The sequence below is a fragment of the Gopherus flavomarginatus genome, chromosome 2 (genome assembly GCF_025201925.1).
Source record: "Gopherus flavomarginatus isolate rGopFla2 chromosome 2, rGopFla2.mat.asm, whole genome shotgun sequence".
Lineage (NCBI taxonomy): Eukaryota > Metazoa > Chordata > Testudines > Testudinidae > Gopherus > Gopherus flavomarginatus.
The window spans coordinates 84,880,767-84,899,499 of NC_066618.1; the positions used below are offsets into that span (position 1 = coordinate 84,880,767).

General features: G+C 37.9%; 1 protein-coding gene across 9 annotated transcripts in view; it reads right to left on the reverse strand.

Moving 5' to 3' along the window:
• The window catches only part of ULK4 (unc-51 like kinase 4), a 440,534-nt gene that overhangs the window by 325,214 nt on the left and 96,587 nt on the right, over positions 1–18,733 (reverse strand). For all 9 annotated transcript variants that reach the window (XR_007772329.1, XM_050937890.1, XM_050937889.1 and 6 more), the window contains exons 20-21: positions 10,314–10,475; positions 2,060–2,242 (exon numbers count right to left, since the gene is read on the reverse strand). Coding sequence is in view for 8 of the 9 variants with exons in the window: in XM_050937890.1 (XP_050793847.1) it covers positions 2,060–2,242; positions 10,314–10,475 (345 nt within the window). In the remaining variant the exon portion in view is untranslated. The remainder of the gene's footprint in view (positions 1–2,059; positions 2,243–10,313; positions 10,476–18,733) is intronic.

The following is an 18,733-nucleotide window of genomic DNA, read 5'->3' on the forward strand; positions in this document are numbered from 1 at the left end:
TAAGTTCCACCTCACTGCCATGAGTGCTAAAAAGGAACTGACGGAGGGTGGCCACCATCCACTCTTTATGCCTTCATACAGGAGCACAACGATTCACAAGGCACATGGGTACATTTAAGAAAATGGAGGTGGCTTTAAAAAGGGAGCAGCGTCAGGATGTTGGGAAAGATGGATAGGAGTCAGGCGTCAAGGTGAGTATAATTTTCACAGGAAACAAAATTAAGATTCTCAAGTAAATTCTTTTTAAAAACAGATGCAGTGTCAATTTACAATATATTATGCAAAAGAATTATATGAAAACCTACATTCTTACTGATGTGGAATATTTATTGACTAGGAATGGAAGTGAATTTCTTTTGTTTTAAAGTGTAAGGAATGATTGAGTGATCAAAATAAGTAGCTTTTTAATCATTTATCAGGACCTGTAACTCTGTTAAAAAATGTCTTAAGTTAATATAATGATTATTTCAGCAAGACATTTTAGGTACATTACAAATTGGCCTAAGGACCTATATGGATAGCATAATCCTAGTACAATTTTAGCTTCAATCACTACACATTTTCTCTTTTAAATGTCAAACGGTACTATGTCAAAGTAGCTGTCCTCATGCATTTCTCATTGTTTTTTCCTTAGGGTCATTATCAATTGATGGCCAGGCTAGAGCCTTCTGAATTTACTGAATTTTAGCTGAACCAGCAACTCAATTACAGATAAGTCCCACCTCTTGAGATTTGCAAAAAAAATCCTGTCAAGTTCTGTACTTCATTATTTTACATTTTTTGTTTTAATTATATCCACCATTGTGCAGATAGCAGGTAGTAATTTTTTTTTACTTCAGTATCAAGTCCCGAGAGACACTATTGTGTCTGCTCAAATGGTCTTCTCTATTAAAGCGAATGACCAAAAACGCATACAATGGCATGTGTGACTGCTAGAGATCTGAGGGCACTTCGAAAACTATCATACACAAGGCCAGCTACGAGAAGCACATCTTAGTAAAGGAGTTCTGAACCCATCAGATGCAAAATGGTGACTGATAACTACATGTAAATTATAAACTCCGCAGGGAAAGGTGCATGTCCTGAGTCTCACAATACAGTGCCATGCAAAACTATGGAGCTACATACAAATGTTTAACAGCAGCAAATTGATAAAATTACATCATTATGTAAAAATCTATACAGAAAGAATGGGAAACTCCTAGTATACTTAAAAGAGCCAACAAGCAGGTGTTTTGTAAGCAGAAGAAAAACAAGGAAATACTTGTACAGCTCTCTTAAGCAGATGCAGATGTTCCAGCCAAGGTAAAGGTAATTACCATACCAAGAGAATGAAATTTGTTCCGCAAAGACCAGATAGACCATAGGGATGAAAGATTTCCTTATGATAAACTTTGTCCAGTTTCAAGTTTTGTCTGCGCGTCTCAACTTCTCTCTTCTTTTTATTTCAGTTGGTAACTCTACTGTGTTTTGGGATATAGTATCAATAAAAGGTCTATACAAAATAAAGATGCAAAATAAAAATACTGAAGAACTGCAATACTTGTAGTTACGTATGAAAAGATAATTATAAACAGAGTAATTACTTCAGAGTGGAAGATGAACACTTGCCAGGACCAGGAGGGAATTTGTTGCCACCACATCCTTCCTCCTCTCCCCTACTTCCCATGTTCCACATTGCACAACTGGCTAACCACTACATGGGGAAGGGAGTTCCTACTTCTCTGAAGCATCAGGTATTACATTCTGTTGAAAGCAGGACTTCAGACCTGATGGACCAGTGGCCTCATCCAGTACGGAAATCTCAATTCCTTTGCCAATTTTTTCAGCTTTTTGGGGAGTGTAGCAATGCGTTTCAATAACTTGAGCTGTTATTTATCTCCCCTACAAAACAAGGTGAATATTAAGGGAGAACAAAAAAAAAAAAAAGGGGTTGATGAGTTGTCATATGACCTTTCATAGTCTATGAAGAGTCAGGAACAGTTTTTGGTATACCAAAATGACATGTGCAAGGCAGAATCATAGAATCAAGAATAATAGTATAAAGTTTAAATCAAACCTTTTCTTGAATCAGTCTCTGAAGGTGAATCCCACATGACAACATAGAAGCAAACATGGTCAGCATGTACTGTTGAACTTTACATATTCCAGTTGCCAATGAGTTTATAACAGCCATTAACCCGACCTTTTCAATCACGCTCTGGAAAGCACTGGGTGAGTGACGAGTAATTCTGCATAAAGCCTATATAAATAAGATATTCCCATTAAGTAATGCTACTTTCATTTTAATAAAATAACTAATGGAATAAAGAAAATCAATTAACAGCAACAGCTTTTCCCATTGTATTTTTAGGAGCAGACAAAAGTAGTGAATTCATATGGCTTAATTTTCCCCCACACTTATATACACACACTGCAACTTGCTCTATAAATTAGAAAGAATAATTTTAATCAAGCATTTTATTAGTGTAAATGTTATTCCTTGCTAAGGTACAATATCATAATACAAAATGGTTATTTTATTATAATTTGGGTGTCTATGTTAGTTAAATTAATTTTGCTTAGCTCTTCCATACACAATAGTGAATATCCTGATTTAACTATATAGAGTAACAAGGAAGTACTGTTTTTTTGTTTTAATTAAGAAAAAAGGAAAAGCAGATGATAAGCAATTAAGCCTATAAAGGAACAAGAAAAACTACTCCCATTTCTTTAGAGTACGGGTTCATATAAAATTTAAAACTAATATTTACAAAAAAAATCACTAAATTCATCAAACACATGCCACACTTTCATATCAAATCTAACTTTTTTGACCATTGAAATAATCCAGGTGAGGAGGAAGAAGAACAATGTTATTTTCAATCTGCATAGGTAAGTCAAATAGTAAGTTTGAACATAATTTCTCTCAATTTGGTCAGATACCTAACAATAAAAGGAAATGATGTCACTTTATATAAATAAGTGATGTCAGTGAAGATAATAGCAAAAGAAAGATAAAGGAATTAATCAGTTTTGCATTATCCAACTGTATGAAACAGATCTACAGCAGTGGTTTTCAACCTTTTTTTCATTTGCTGACCCCTAAAAAAATTCAAATGGAGGTGTGAATCCCTTTGGAAATTTTAGACATAGTCTGCAGATCCCCAGAGGTAATGATAACTTTTGCAGACCCCCTGCAAATCTCTAGGGGTTCACGTAGCACACGAAGAAAGCCATTCATCTATAGTATTTGAAACAAAATAAAGGTTTTTTAAAAATCTCAAAGTAAAAATTGAGGAAATGTACATTTTAAATGAAAGAAAAGAATCTCAAGGTTCATGCCATAATCACAATATGCAAATAAATTAAGAATTCTCCCCATACTGAGTTTAACACAGAGACACACAATTGGTTTCATTAGTATTGATAAGATTCTTGGAGCAGCTGGAAGGGCTAAAAAAAAAAAAAAAAAAAAAAATCATCAAACTTTCTCGATTCAAAATCCCTATCCAATTAAAGTGGAGAAACTTTCTACATCTCCCACATTCCACAAGAGTACCACAACCACTCAGCTAAACCTTATAAATGGAGATCCTCCCCTTCCCTATGCCCCAAGAGCTTTGTGAATCTATTCCTCTTTTGCTTTTGTCAAAATGTCACACAAAAAAAAGAATTGAAAGATTTTGAGTCGGGTTGAAATGAAATGTTTCATTTTGCCAATGCTGAAAAAATTCGATTTTTCAGTTGAGCAAGAAATATTTGGCATGAATTTGCAAATAGTTTCATATCAACTGAAGCTGCATTTTTTCGGTGAGTGGTCTTGACCCAAAATTTGTGAATCTGACCCATGTCCTTCCTAGCTGTGAAAGAGGGCTTGTCTACATGAACATTCAGCGAGATGCTGGGGGGTATAAATCTACAATCACACTAGCCTGCTGCGCATTAACTGTGTGGTCTCTTTTGACATGCACTAACAGTTCCTTAATACTCTTTGATCTACCCCAATTTGAAACCAGAGTAGATCAAAGTGCACGAAGGAACTGTTAGTGCACATCAGCAGGGTCCACACAGACAGTTATTATATGGCAAGCTAGCATGGAGTAGATTTACATCCCAGTTTGTTGCAAACTAAAATGTTCACGCAGACAATCCCAGAGAATCATGAACTGGTTCCATTCCTGACTGATATAGCCAAAACATAATACAGAGAAAAAATTTCCCTTCCTCCTTCTAGCACACACAAGTCCAACCAGTACTGAAGAAACTCAGACTTAGATGCTTTAATTCTAGCCAACTTCCATCCAATACCAAACTCAACTTTCCTAAGCAAGCTCACACAGAAGCTAGCCGAAGGCCAAGTACAAACTCATCTAATTGAAGCTAACATTCTAGACCTGGCACAACTTGGATTCTGGCCAGGACATGGAACTGAAACTGCTTTAGTAGCACCAATGGATGATCTCCTCCTGTGATTGGATAAAAGGCAGATGATGATTCTCACCCTCCTTGTCCTCTCTGCAGCATTTAACAGTTTTGTCCATGAGATGATGTCTCCTGAGAGATGTGGTGGGAGTCCAGGGTAAGGCACTAAAATGGTTTGATTCCACCCTGGAGGAACAGTTATTGGAAAAGGCAGCTCCACCACGAGACTCTTCACTTGTGGTGTCCCACAAGGATCAATTCTTTCTCCAGTCCTTTTCAACACCGATTTGCAGCTACCAAGGGAACAGGTCAGATGACATGGACTCAAGCACTAGTAATATGCAAATGACTCACAACTGTATCTATTCTTCACCACAAGCAACCACAGCACTACCACCGAGATGGCACTATTCTTGGATGAGATCAACTCCTGGATGATGAACAACTGACTGAAGCTGAACTGAACAAGCGAGGGGTGATGCTGGCCGCACAGGAAAGTATTTTGAAGAGTTTTCAGCCACAGTGTAGTCTCCTTTAATCAAAGGTACATCTTCACAATATTTCATTTGTCATTTAAGAATACTCTTGGGTTCCTCACTGACACTAAACTCTCACACAGAAAACAATGCTCATGGATGCTGCTATCATTTCTTGTTGACTAGGTGACTGCATCCCACCTTGGTGGACAATGACCTGTGTCTTCAGTTATTCATGCCTGCCTCCATTCGTGGCTGTACTACAGCCGTATGATATACCTGAGAATGAAGTCTTCAGCACCTAGGAAACACCAGCTAATACAGACTGTTGTAATATATCTCCGGAGCAACACATAATATTGCAAACACATCAGACCTATCCTCCACTCTCTACAATGGCTTCCCTTAGAATTTCTAATCAAGTTCAAGGTCTTGGCCCTTATCTTCAAAGCACTACAATGTCTGGTCTCAGAATATCAAAAAGACCATCTCTAGAGTTCTGGGATGAAGACTGATTGACAGCTGCACTCCTTTTGCAGAACGCAACTCTTTACAAATAAAGGTAAAAAGCTCATCCGTTTGGGAGACAGAATTCTCTTTGGCACTGGTCGGCAACTGTAGAATGAACTCCTCCAGGAACTAAGGACTGTCACAAATCTCACCACCTTCCACTCCAAGTGCAAGGCACATTTCTCTGACCTTAACTTCTTTAACATAAATACATAGCAACATGAATATTTAAAAAAAAAAAACAAAAAAAAACCACAACACAACTAAAACAAGACACTCCATTCCACACATTTTTCTCGCTGGAGAGAGAATCAGAGAACAACCAGTGACAGAAGTGTAGTACCATTGCTTAACCCGCTACGAGGAGGTATTCACATACTACGGTGATGAGTGGCTTATAAGAACTTATACAGAACAGAACTAATAAGACTAGTAAGCTAAATTTTTCACTCATTCTTTTGTTTTTCTTGCTACTGTGTGGCAAAAAAGGTTAGAAGACTCTGACTTGTCATGAACAGTTCATTATTTAGGGTGTCCTTGTGACAGATACGGCAAGTCCCTGCAATATATTTTGGAGATCTTAAGTTTATAGATCATTGAAGGCCAGGGATTATATACAATTCCATGGGGGCTAAGGATCACAGCCCTTCAGGAACTAAGAACTGTGGAAGGTGATTAGGCAAATTCACTCAGGCTTGCATATACTGGTTCAAACTGGATTCTCCAGTGACCAACAGACAAAGGACTTTTGATAAGTAGTCTGAGTTCAAACTGACTCAGGGTCTGCTTTCTGATCCAGCAAAGGGACAGGACCTTCTGTCCAAGTGGAGCCCCAGTCCTTCCTGGGAAGGGTTGAAAGAATTGACACTGGCCAGAGTCCCTTCTGGAGTTAGTCGCATGTGTGTGAGGGGGAGTGATCTCTGGTAATCTTATTAGCACACTTGCAGCTTCTTTCTTTTTTTTTAAATATGTTTTCTCTGTAACAATACATGTGCTTGCTTAGAAAAGTCTGTGTGGTAACATATCTGTGGGAAATTACGCTGTTTATAGCCTCAGAAGAGAAACAAATCAGGCTCACTTAGGCAACGTGAGTTGCTAGGGAATTCACAGTTTAGACTGCGAACTATGCAGCTTCGTCAGGAGGGAGAGAGATGAGGGTCTCCACCCAAGAGAGGTGACAGCTGAGGAGTAAGGAGCCTAGAGTGGGTGCTCTTGTTGGACCATGGAGGAAGAATACAGGTGCAGTTGCCCTGAATTGTAACAGTACTACTTCAGGAACTTCTTGTGTAACTCACTACAAATGCAGCAGAAACATTCTACCTCCACCTCAAGCTTAACCCATCACTGCTGAGGTTAATATTCCTTTGCTCATGGATTTTAGAAGTGCTAAAACCAGGTTTATAATAGCACCCTTAACAAGAGAATGGCTATTTACATGTCCTAATAATCTAATAAAGCACTCAAACGTATTTCAAAGGAATACAAAAAAGCTTTCACAATTTTGGACCTGGACTCGACAAAACCAGTGGCCACTTCTGGCATAGAAAATATATACATTAATCCTCCAAAGACAATATTGAGCCCGTAAAGTATAAGTGTAAAATCCCATCCTAAACTGCAGCAGCCACAATATTCCAAAAGTTCAGAGCACTTCTGCAGGCTTTTTTTTTTTGGTCATGTTGGCAAGTTTCCCATATATGTGCAAAAGAGGCACATGTCAAGTATGCCTTCAACATGGATTTTTTTTCTTATGGGCAATATTTCTTGTGCCATGTTGGTTTATTTTTAATTTTCTCTCATGTCTTCATTAACATGCTGCTACATTTCTCTAATTGAACATCAACCATATTAGTAACACTAGTATCTGGAAACAGCTGGGAATCCAACAAGATCCTCAAATTCTAAACCATAGCAACAAAAAGTAGTTTAACATCGAATATAGTGGCTGCTAATGTAGTTTCTGTCCATTCCTCCAGTTCTTCCCACTCAACAAGGTGAAAAATCTTGGGTAATACCTTAAAAAATATTGCCAACATACTATGGAATTTATAAAGTTTTAAAAAATGAGTGTAGTTTATATTTTAAAGGCTATTACATAGCTAACCCAAGGGCATTTATACACGTCCAAAATGATCACCTATAATGAATGCTTAGGACCCAGAACAGGCACCACAACAGCTGGGTACAACTCCCAATTCTGTCACAGACTTCCTGGGTTATGTTGGAAACTCACAATCTTGCTGTTCCTCAGTTCCCAATCTTCTGTTGTATGCTGCATCCCTTCCTCCCACCCTCTCTCTATTTTGTCATATTTAGCTTGTAAACTCTTCAGGGCAGGGAGTGTCTCTTAATATGCGTTTGTACAGCATCTAGAACAATGGGACACTGATTTTTGGTTGGGTCATCTACTCTCTTCTATAATACTAACAACAAACAATAATCATCCTCTAACCCCCTTCCCAAAACAATTAAATGCAGTATTGTAGCACTGCAGGAATTTTAAAGATTCCTTGGAAGACAGAACCTTTTGAATACTAGCCACAGACAGTGCAGTAAAGCATGAGTCCAAGAGGCAATTATGAATTCATGAGGCATTTCTACAATATTAGCTTTCAACATTAGGATGTTCTCAGGATCAATTATAAGTCGTCTCACTGAAACAAGTAGAACACGAACAAGGGTAGAGAGAAATTTATTGGTCACAGTGGTAGGCCTGGTCTACACGGGGCGGAGAGGGGAAATCGACCTAAGATACACAACTTCAGCTACGAGAATAGCGTAGCTCAAGTTGATGTATCTTAGTTCGACTTACCTCGCGTTCTTACAGCACGAGGTCGATTGTCGTGGCTCCCCTGTTGACTCTGCTTCCGCCTCTCGCCTAGCTGGAGTTCAGTAGTCGACATGAGAGCGATCGGGGATCAATTTATCACATCTACACTACACGCGATAAATCAATCCCCGATAAATCGATCGCTACCCGCCAATCCAGCAGGTAGCATAGACATACCCGTAGAGAGGACTAACAGTATGTTAGCAGAGCAATACAAGTCAGTTTTGAGGCTTTTTCCAGGTCAGAGCAAAACTTCCAAACATTATAAGATTCACAAGTTAGCAATATATTTGTCACAAGGCTCCTCTTGCTTAAGAGTCAACTGAAGTCAATTTCCATCTGTAAGCAAATTAAGGTTTGTTGCCTTTGCATATGTCAAGGCTGAATTCCCACTCAGTGCAGAAGGTAAAGGCCTGCAAGGATTTTAAAAATTTATACTGGGCACTCTAGGCTTGTATTAAACAACCAAAGTTACAGCTTTTCTCTGACCTTGGCTTGGTAAACGCTGCCACCACCCAAATGCAAAAAAAAAAAAAAAACCCTTTGAACTCAGGAAGGAGCACTTGGGAATTCCTCCCTGTGGGGTACTCTCAAGCCCTTTCTCTCTCACACACACACACACACACACACACACACACACACACACTCATCCCCAGGGAAGAGCAGAAAAAGAAAACAAAGGAAATTAGCTGTGGCTATCAACTAATCAAACAACATGCACAAACCTCTTCAGACACCAAAAATCCAATCCTGTTCTTAAAATAGGTAAATTTCATTAAAAACAAAAAGGGAAAAAATACATCTGGAACTTGGGCTTTTCGCTATATCTTAAAAGAAACAATTACAAAAATTAAGCACCCAAAATAACTTTCTTGGAGGTTCAGCTTAAAGGTTACAAGCAAACAAAAGCATCTGAGGTTAGCACAGAGGAGATCCACAAGCCAAAGTAAGAAATAAACCTGACTGTGTCCAGCTAAACATTCTGATCTACTTACACATTTGGAGTTCAGATAAGTAGTTTTAGGCATGACCTGATGCTTTAAAATCATACCTGGCTTAAGCTGCTTACAGCATTGCTACTCTGTCTCTCCAGCCCAGAGAGAACAGACAAAGGGAAAGTTTCTTTCCCAAATTTTAAAAGTTCTATTTTCCCATTGGCTCTTCTGGTCAGGGGCCCACTTCCTTTTCTTTACCTGGGGGACCTTTAACCCTTTACAGGTAAAGCAAGCAGAGAAAAGCAACCAAGAGGGATTTTAGATCTAACTGGCTGGTTAGGTGTCCATAAAAGGGAGCTATCCCCTGCTTCATTTATCATAGCATATAAGAAAAGAAATTTCTGTGTTGCAAGACCCATAAAGTAGCCATCATTACACAAGTAAAAGCACTGGGTTTGCCTACAGAACTAATACTAAAGGTATGTTTACACTGCAGCTGAAGGTATGATTTTAACACCCATACACACACCCATGCTAGTTTCAGTCTAGCTAGCAAGGGTAACAATACACCTCTACCCCAATATAACGTGACCCGATATAACACAAATTCGAATATAAAGCGGTAAAGCAGTGCTCCGGGGTGGCGGGGCTGCACACTTCGGCGGATCAAAGCAAGTTTGATATAACGTGGTTTCGCCTATAACGTGATACAATTTTTTGGCTCCCGAGGACAGCGTTATATCAAGGTAGAGGCATAGTAGTAAAGACTCGGTGTCACAGGCTTTAGCACAGGCTAGCAACCAGAGTACCCAGACAGGCTTGTACTCTGGTTGCCAGCCCATGGTGCCACATATTCACTACTGTTGTAACCTGTGCCAGCAAGATTAAGCCTAGCACTGGTATGTCCACCTGTGCTACAGTCACACTTTCACTTGCCATGTAGACATACCTTAAGAATGCAATGTTCCTACAAAATTAACAGATTACTGAAGGTTTATCGTAGAGTTTTAAAAATGTACGTAGAAATAAAAGTGTTAACATGTCACATATCAAAATAATATTCAAAAGATATTTCAATATATGTATAGAATGCTCTCCAAAAGCTTTTCAAATTAACAATACTAGAATATTTAGATGTTTTGAGAAGAAGCTCCTTACCGAAATAGCTGTTATCCTCAGAGAATCTACAGTGGAATGTCTGAAAAGGTACCATAGAACAGGTCCAATTTCTCCTGTAATAAATCCCCGTGCATGAAAAGAATCAGGGGTGCAAACATTTTCAACAATCTTCGCCGCCATATGATTCACAACACGTTCTTCCTAGAGGGGAAAAAAGGCATTTTATATTAGTTACTGTTATAAAAAGATAGCTAAGGGTTAATGTCTCTTTCACCTGGAAAGAAGTAACCTGAAACACTTGACCAGAGGACCAATCAGGAAACAAGACTTTTTCAAATCTGGGTGGAGGGAAGTTTGTGTGTGAGTCCTTTGTTCTTGGTCTTGTGCCTGTCTCTCTGTCGGCTTGAGAGGATTTCTGTTTCCTGCCTTTCTAATCTCCTGTTTCCCAGTTGTAAGAACAAAAGATCAGATAGGGATTTATATGTTTTTTTTGTATTTACATGTGTGTAGTTGCTGGAGTGCTTTGAATTGTATTCTTTTTGAATAAGGCTGTTTATTCATATTTCTTTTAAGCAACTGACCCTGTATTTGTCACCTTAATACAGAGAGACCATTTTTATGTATTTTTTCTTTCTTTTTACATAAAGCTTTCTTTTAAGACCTATGGGAGTTTTCTTTAGGGGGGGAACTCCAGGGAATTGAGTCTGTACTCACCAGGGAATTGGTGAGAGGAAGAAGTCAGGGGGGGAAATCTGTGTGTGTTAGATTTACTAGCCTGACTTTGCATAGCCTCTGGGTGAAGAGGGAAGTACTTCTGTTTCCAGGACTGGAAATAGAGAGGGTGGAATCCCTCTGTTTAGATTCACAGAGCTTGCTTCTGTGTATCTCTCCAGGAACACCTGGAGGGGGGAAGGGAAAAGGTTTATTTCCCTTTGTTGTGAGACTCAAGGGATTTGGGTCTTGGGGTCCCCAGGGAAGGTTTTTGGGGGGACCAGAGTGCCCCAAAACACTAATTTTTTGGGTGGTGGCAGCTTTACCAGGTCCAAGCTGGTAACTAAGCTTAGAGGTTTTCATGCTAACCCCCATATTTTGGACGCTAAGGTCCAAATCTGGGACTAGGTTATGACAGTTACTATTGTCTATCTCTGACTTTACTTTTCTGAACTATTTAAATAAAAGGCAAATACAGCAAAATAATTTGTGTTGTCTGAATACTGCTTCTTACTCTTGTTACACAGATATCAGGAAAAATATGGAAAATCCTTAAGGAAGAAGTCATTTCACAGGAAAATTCAACTACTTTGAAATATAAAGTTTATGTCCCCCTCCCCCTTTGTCTTGTACTGTAAATAAATCCAAGGAGATTATAGAAATAATATTTAAAAGTAAGTCTTCCATCTCCAAGTGATCACTCTGAATCCAGCATAGATCAGCAGAGAATGAAAGTTGTCACTGTGTCTTACTGTGTCATGAGCATTCAGCAATCAGCTCTACATGAACAGATGTTCATATCACAAAATTTGCCAATAAGAATACCATTTATTATACTGATGTTAACAAAAGGGTCAAGTACTTGATAGGCATGGAAATTAAGGTATATTATCATGGACCTTATCGTGCAACAATTTGTGTTCTGGATAATTCCTATTGACTCTATTGAAAGGTTTACTTGAATACAGACTGCATAATCAGATGCTATATTTTATAAACAGATCATTTATCAAACAGAAATTGAAGACAGAACACGTGATATTTTTCCTCATTGTCCACTACATCGTTTTCCTTCCAGCTCTACCTGTGAATAAGCGAAGTCTTTCAACACTGACTACATGCAACTGATGAATTGGTCAAGTTAATTTAAACACAAGAAAGAGACAGACAATAGATGTACTCCAGAGATTTAGTTTGCTTAGTCTACAGCACACTCAGTCTTCACGAATAATGCTCATAATGGCATTATTTATTTCTCTTATATTATTCTCCACTTTACCCTACCATCTCATTCCCTTTGGATTTCTGACATTTATATCTCCACAGTCGTAACCACTACCAACTGAGCAACAATAATGAAACTTTTCATGTCATTAAAAATATATTCCTAACTATCTCCTCCCTCTACTGATCATTGATGTTTAATTTTTAAACATATAAGACTAAATAGATATATGTAGGAATTTAGTATAATTCTTATTAAAGGGAACTTTCATCTTAAGTGTCATATTAATTCGTTACCACTGTCTAAACTTCAGTTCTACTTAAACAAGAACAATTGACTCCTGGGGCCTGATTCGCATCTCACATTGGTTTTACACTGATATAACGCAACTGATTCAATAGATTTACTTCTCATTTACACAACTGTAAATCAAAGGAGAATTAGCCCCCAATCTTAACAGTTTTGTTAGTGTACCATCCTGTACAGTAGACAACCATTTAAAAACTCAGACAAGTGCAGTTTATCAAAATTAAGCTTCTGGACCCTTATTTCTCAGATATTTTGTTTGCAAATAACTTAATATACATTTTCAATCTTTTCCTTTAAATTTCAGTTTAAATGATTTTCTGAACTGCACAAGTGAAAAAAATACATGTATTTACAATACTCACTGTACATATTCAAAAGATTAATAGCAGTATTAATTCTCTCTTACATGTCAATGATTATTAGGCACACAAACTGGGGCTCCTGTGTCACTTGAAATAAGTAACACCACATTTAATAAATGCATTACAATACCATAAATAAGCCATAACCAAAGCATTATGCAGCAGAGAATGGTTATTATGAATGCTAATAGATCTTCAGCAATATCCAGATGCAGTTTTAGCTATTCTTAACAAAATTTTGTCCCTCAAAAGTGTGCCAGCCGGTGCGGAGATGAGTCATGCCCTGTACCAGATAACCACAGTCATTCTTATATCTTGGCTGGGAAATGGTCATGTATTGTCACAGTGCTCTATCAACTCAATGAGGCTTTCAGATTAATTCAATTTGCTGCCACCTGAGAGTGGCTCCCTTAGCCCCCCTGGGACCTGTTCTCAAACACCATATAAGCAAGAAGCCTTGTACCATTTTCTGCTTAACTCTTGGGAAAAGGAGCATGAGCTAAACTAATATTTGGCCTCAACTGAAGGATACATCTTGTCCTGTTATCAGGACATAAGCTATGTAAGCTGACAGAAATGGATCCTCAAGATATGATTGAAGAGCTTTTCGTACACTAGATAACCTGCCAGTATCATGAACCATAAACAGCATGAATATAGCAATATTAAAAAAGCAACACTATCTGATTTTCTCAGATTCAAAGTAGTTTTACAGAAGAGCACTAAAAGATATAGGGCCTGATTTTTAGAGGCACTAAGCACTTCTGGTTCCCACTGATTTCAAATACAGTTGTGGGTGTTGAGTACTTCTGAAAATCCGGCACACATAAATGAGAAAGCAAGTACTAATAAGGTGAATATATCTGAAAAGACAAGAGGTAAGCTTTCTTTTCATTCAAAATGTAAAAGTATAAAGAGGTCAATATTTCCATTTGAATAAATGACTGATTTTACTCTATCTTGCTATTTATTTTGGTTGTGGAGGAGCCAACAGCAGATTAGAAGCTTTCCTATCACTGAGAAAGAACATAAAATCTAAAAGTAGTGTACTTTTAATTAACATGTCATCTTCAGTTCTGGATAATATATTTTAAGATACACACACACACACACAGTGAGCTTATGTATGTATAACACTTATATATAAAAAATCATAAAAATTTCAAACATTAATGTAGTGTTATTACAAAAGCAGATTGGAAACAGATTTGGGAAATAAAGAACTTATTTCAGCATCTTTCTAATCACTTGCTAGAACACTTAGTTTAAACAAAGATGAAAGTTGGAAAATTAGAATATATTAAAGCCGTATCACAAAAGAATTAACTTTTGTTCTTGAGTATTCAGGATTATAGAAATCAAAATCTTCATTTGACTGTGAATTGTAATTACATATTCTGCACTGAAAAAATAATCTGACAATGTAGCGTGAGTAAAAGATTTACTTTTACTTTAAAAAAAATAAACCAAGAATTTGACTGTAAATTGGGGTAGACATCTAAAAAAGGAGTAAGGAGGACAATAAACACCGCCCAGTCTGTCCCCTCAGTATGACACAATCGGTCCTTCAGCAGCCCAAAGATAAGGCTCAGCCTGGACACAGGACTTCACTGCAGCAAACAGACTGGGGCCTTAGCTCTTATACTTATAAATACATATATATTTAATGATAAATATATATATTTCAACAATACTACGGGCCAACTGATGTAAACAGAAACAAGGAAATTAAATGTCAAGAAGGAAATTTTCTTCTTAAACCACCATTCCGTACTGTATTTGAGCACACACTATGTGAAAAATTACCAAGTCACATCACACAAAATGGAAAGAAAAAGAAAAAAAAAAAAGAAAGAAAGAATGATAGAAATGTAGGGCTGGAAGGTTCTTTGAAAGATCATCCAGTCCAGCACTCTGCACAGAGGTAGGATCCATGTAAACAGACTATCCCTTACAGGTGTTTGTCCAACCTGTTCTTAAAAACCTCCAACAATGGGGATTCCACAATCACCCCTGGAAGTCTATTGTACAATTTAACTGTCCTTAGAGAGTTGGAAAGTTTTTCCTAATATGTAATCTCCTTTGCTGCAGATAAAGACCATTATTTCTTATCCTAACTTCAGGAAACAAGGAAAACAATTGATCACAATCTTCTTTATAACAGCTCTTAACATATTTGAAGTCTGTTATCAGGACCTCCAGTCTTCTTTTTTCAAGACTAAATATGTCGTTTTTGTTGTTGTTGTTTTAAACTTTTCCTCATAGGCCAGGTTTTCTAAACCTTTTAGCATTTTTGTGGCTCTCCTCTGGACTCTCTCCAGTTTATCCACATCTGTTCTGAAGCGTGGCACACAGAACTGGACACGCTACTCCAAATGAGGCCTCACCAGTGCTGAGTAGAATGGAACAATTACCTTCCATGTCTTACATATGCCACTCATATTAATATACCTCTGAATGATATTAACCTTTACTGCAGCCGAATCACATGGTTGACTCATATTGTGTCTGTGATTCGATCTAAGCCCAGATCTTTTTCAGCAGTACTTACCACCTACCCAATTTCCCATTTTGTCGCTGTGCATTTGATTTGTCCTTCCTAAATGTAGTACTTTGAACTTGTCTTTATCGAATTTCGTCTTTTTTATTTCAGAACAATTCTCTAACTTAACTTTTTTTAATTTTGAATTCTAATCCTGTCCTCCAAAATGCTTGAACCCCTCCCAGTGCAGTGTGTCATCTGCAAATTTTATAAGCACACTCTCCACTCCATTTTCCAAGTCAATAATGAAAATATTAAATAATACTGTACCCCAGTAGATACACTCTCCCACTCTGACAGTAAATCATTGGTAACTTACTCTGTGAGTACAGTCTTTCAACCAGTTGTGCACTCACCTTAGAGTAATTTCCTTTAGACCACATTTCCCAAGTTTCCTTCAGAGAATTTCATGTAGAAGTGTGTCAACCACAATGCTAAAATCAAGATATATCATGTCTATGGCTTCCCCTATCTATTAGATCAGTAACTCTGTCAAACAAGGAAATTAGGTTGGATTGGCATGAACTGTGCTTGACAAACCCACAGTGGCTACTCCTTATAATGGTATTTTCTTCTACAAATTGATTGCTTAATAATTTGTTCCAGTATCTTTCCAGGTATCAAAGTTAGGCTAACGGGTCTAGAATTTTCCTGGTCATCTTTGCTTCCTTTTTTAAAGACAGGTACTGTGTTTGCCCTTTTCCAGTCCTCGGGGACTTTACCTATCTCCAGGAGTTCTCAGATATAATTACTAATGGTTCCAAAATTGCTTCAGCTGCTTCCTTAAGCTTCCTAGGATGAATTTCATCAGGCCCTACCAACTTGAATAGATCTAATTTATCTAAATAATCTTCAACTTGCTCCTTCTCTATTTTGGCTTTTGTTCCTTCCACCTTGTTGTTAATATTAACTATGTTGAGTATCAGTCATCGTTAACCCTTTTAATGAAGACAAAATAGGCATTAAATACCTCAGCCTTCTTGATATTATCAAGAATTAGCTCTCACTCCCTGCTGAGTAGAGAACCTATGCTTTCCTTTGTCTTTTTCTTGCTCCTAGTGCATTTTAAAAACTCTTATTCCCTTTTGTGTTCCTTGCTAGGCATAACTAATTTTGTGCCTTAGCCTTTCTGAGTCTGTGCCTACATGCTTGTGCAATTCTTTTTTTACTCCTCCTTAGCAATTTGTCCATGTTTCCATTTCTTGTAGAATTCTTTTCTGATTTTCAGGTCATTAAGGAACTCCTGATGGAGCCAGAATGCCCTCTTACTATTCCTCTTATCTTTCCTTCACATCACGATAGTTTGCAGTTGTGCCTTAATATTGTCTCAAGAAATTGCCAGCTCTCATGAACTCCTTTTTCCCTTACATTTTCTTCCCACAGGACAGTACCTACCAGTTCTCTGAGTTTGTAACAATTGGTTTTTTTGAAGTCCATTCTCTTTATTGTTTATCTCTTCACAACTCTCACGCTTTCCTTTCCTTATGATCATGAAATCTATTGTTTCATGATCATTTTCACCCAAATTGCCTTCAACCTACAGATTTACAACTAGTTCTGTCTTGTCAGTCAGAATCAAGTCTAAAATGGCTATCCCCCTGGTTTCGTCCTCTGCTTAACAAAATAATAAGTTGTCCCCAATATTTTGCAAGAACTTACTGAAAAATATTTGGGATAAATCTCATGACTGAAATATCAGTATAGGGGGTTATAGCTTATTTAGGAAGGACGGGTAGGGGGAAAAGGAGGACATGTTGCATAATACATCAAGAATATATATACTTGTTCTGAGGGCCAGAAAGTTGAAAGGTCGATCAGCTGAAAGTTTCTGGGTAAAGATAAAAGGGGAAAAAATCAGGGTTGACATCATGATGGTGTCTACTATAGACAATCAAATCAGGACGTGGAGGTGGAAGAGACATCTAGAACAAATAATAGAAATATACAAAACACAAGACCTAGCAGTAATGGTGGGATTTTAACTACTCAGACATCTGAGAGAAAAGTAATTTGGCAAAACAGATCTCTGATGTCACTTCAGTCAGAATTTAGCTTATGTACTAATACTTCCAATTTTTTATCTGTTCCCCATAATCCTTATATTTCGCTATAATCGAAGATGTTGAGCAGATTCCCCCACTGATTTCCCTTTTATTTCTCATATGACCCTATTGTAATTTTCCATTTCCTCCTCGTCTAGCCCTCTGTTATGGTTGCTTTTTTATATTTACCTGTGGGCTTCATAAGCATAGATCAGACCACGTTAATAGCCCATGGCAGAACCAGATCTCTCAACACTGGGATACAAGTTGGATAATTTCTTCAAAAACCTTTTAACTGTATCACACACAAATAATGATCTGTCATCAATCAAAACATGATAAACTGAAAGAGCCAAATTAACTCTTAAAGACAAATTAAAGAGCCCCTCACATTTCAAATACATTATTCCAAAACACAGAGAACAAAAGTTGTAAATGGTGAGCCAGATTTTTTCATTAAAAAAAAAAATCTAAACCATTTCTAGAATTAAGCAATATAGCCTGACTAATGACAAACACGTTGTTCAAAATTATTCAAAGTCCGATAGGCCAGGATGTTACATAGAGAGATTGGTGATCCAGATGAATAATTTGCCATACTGCTGAGAAAACAAGTTTGGAGCCAAAGGAAAGAATCCGTAAACTCCATCCAACAACTGAAGCAGGTCTGCATACCATTGCTGTCTCTGCCAAGCTGGAGCAATCAGGACCAACTCTTGCTTTTCCTCTCTTATCTTCCTCACCACCATCTGAATTAATGGAAAAGCGGGGAAAAGCATACAGCAGGACCTCTCACCACTGCATTCGGAAAGCACTCAAAATGGACTCGCTGCTCTTTCCCACACTTAACAGAAAAGACTTTTTTTTGGTGAACTTGGTTGCAAGCAGATCCACAATGGGCCAACCCCAACTGGAGATCTCTTGTACCACCTGGTCCTCAGAGGCCACTTGTGCATCTGAGAAATTTCTCTGCTGAGCTCATCTGCCAATATATTACTGTACCCTGCTAAACAGATAGACGTGTAGACTGCACCAGTCTCACAGACTGACTGCCTTTGCACATAGCAGAGGAGATAGGGCACCTACTTGCTTGCAGATAGAATATAAGAGCCAACTATATCGTCCATCGTTACCTGAACAACTTTCTTCCTTATTTGAGAAAGAAAATATCTGAGAGCCAGGTGAAGTTCCTCTCAGTTCTAAAACATTTATCTGCAAATTCTTTTCCTGAAAGTGACTTCAAACTATCGGAGAACCCAGACGAATTC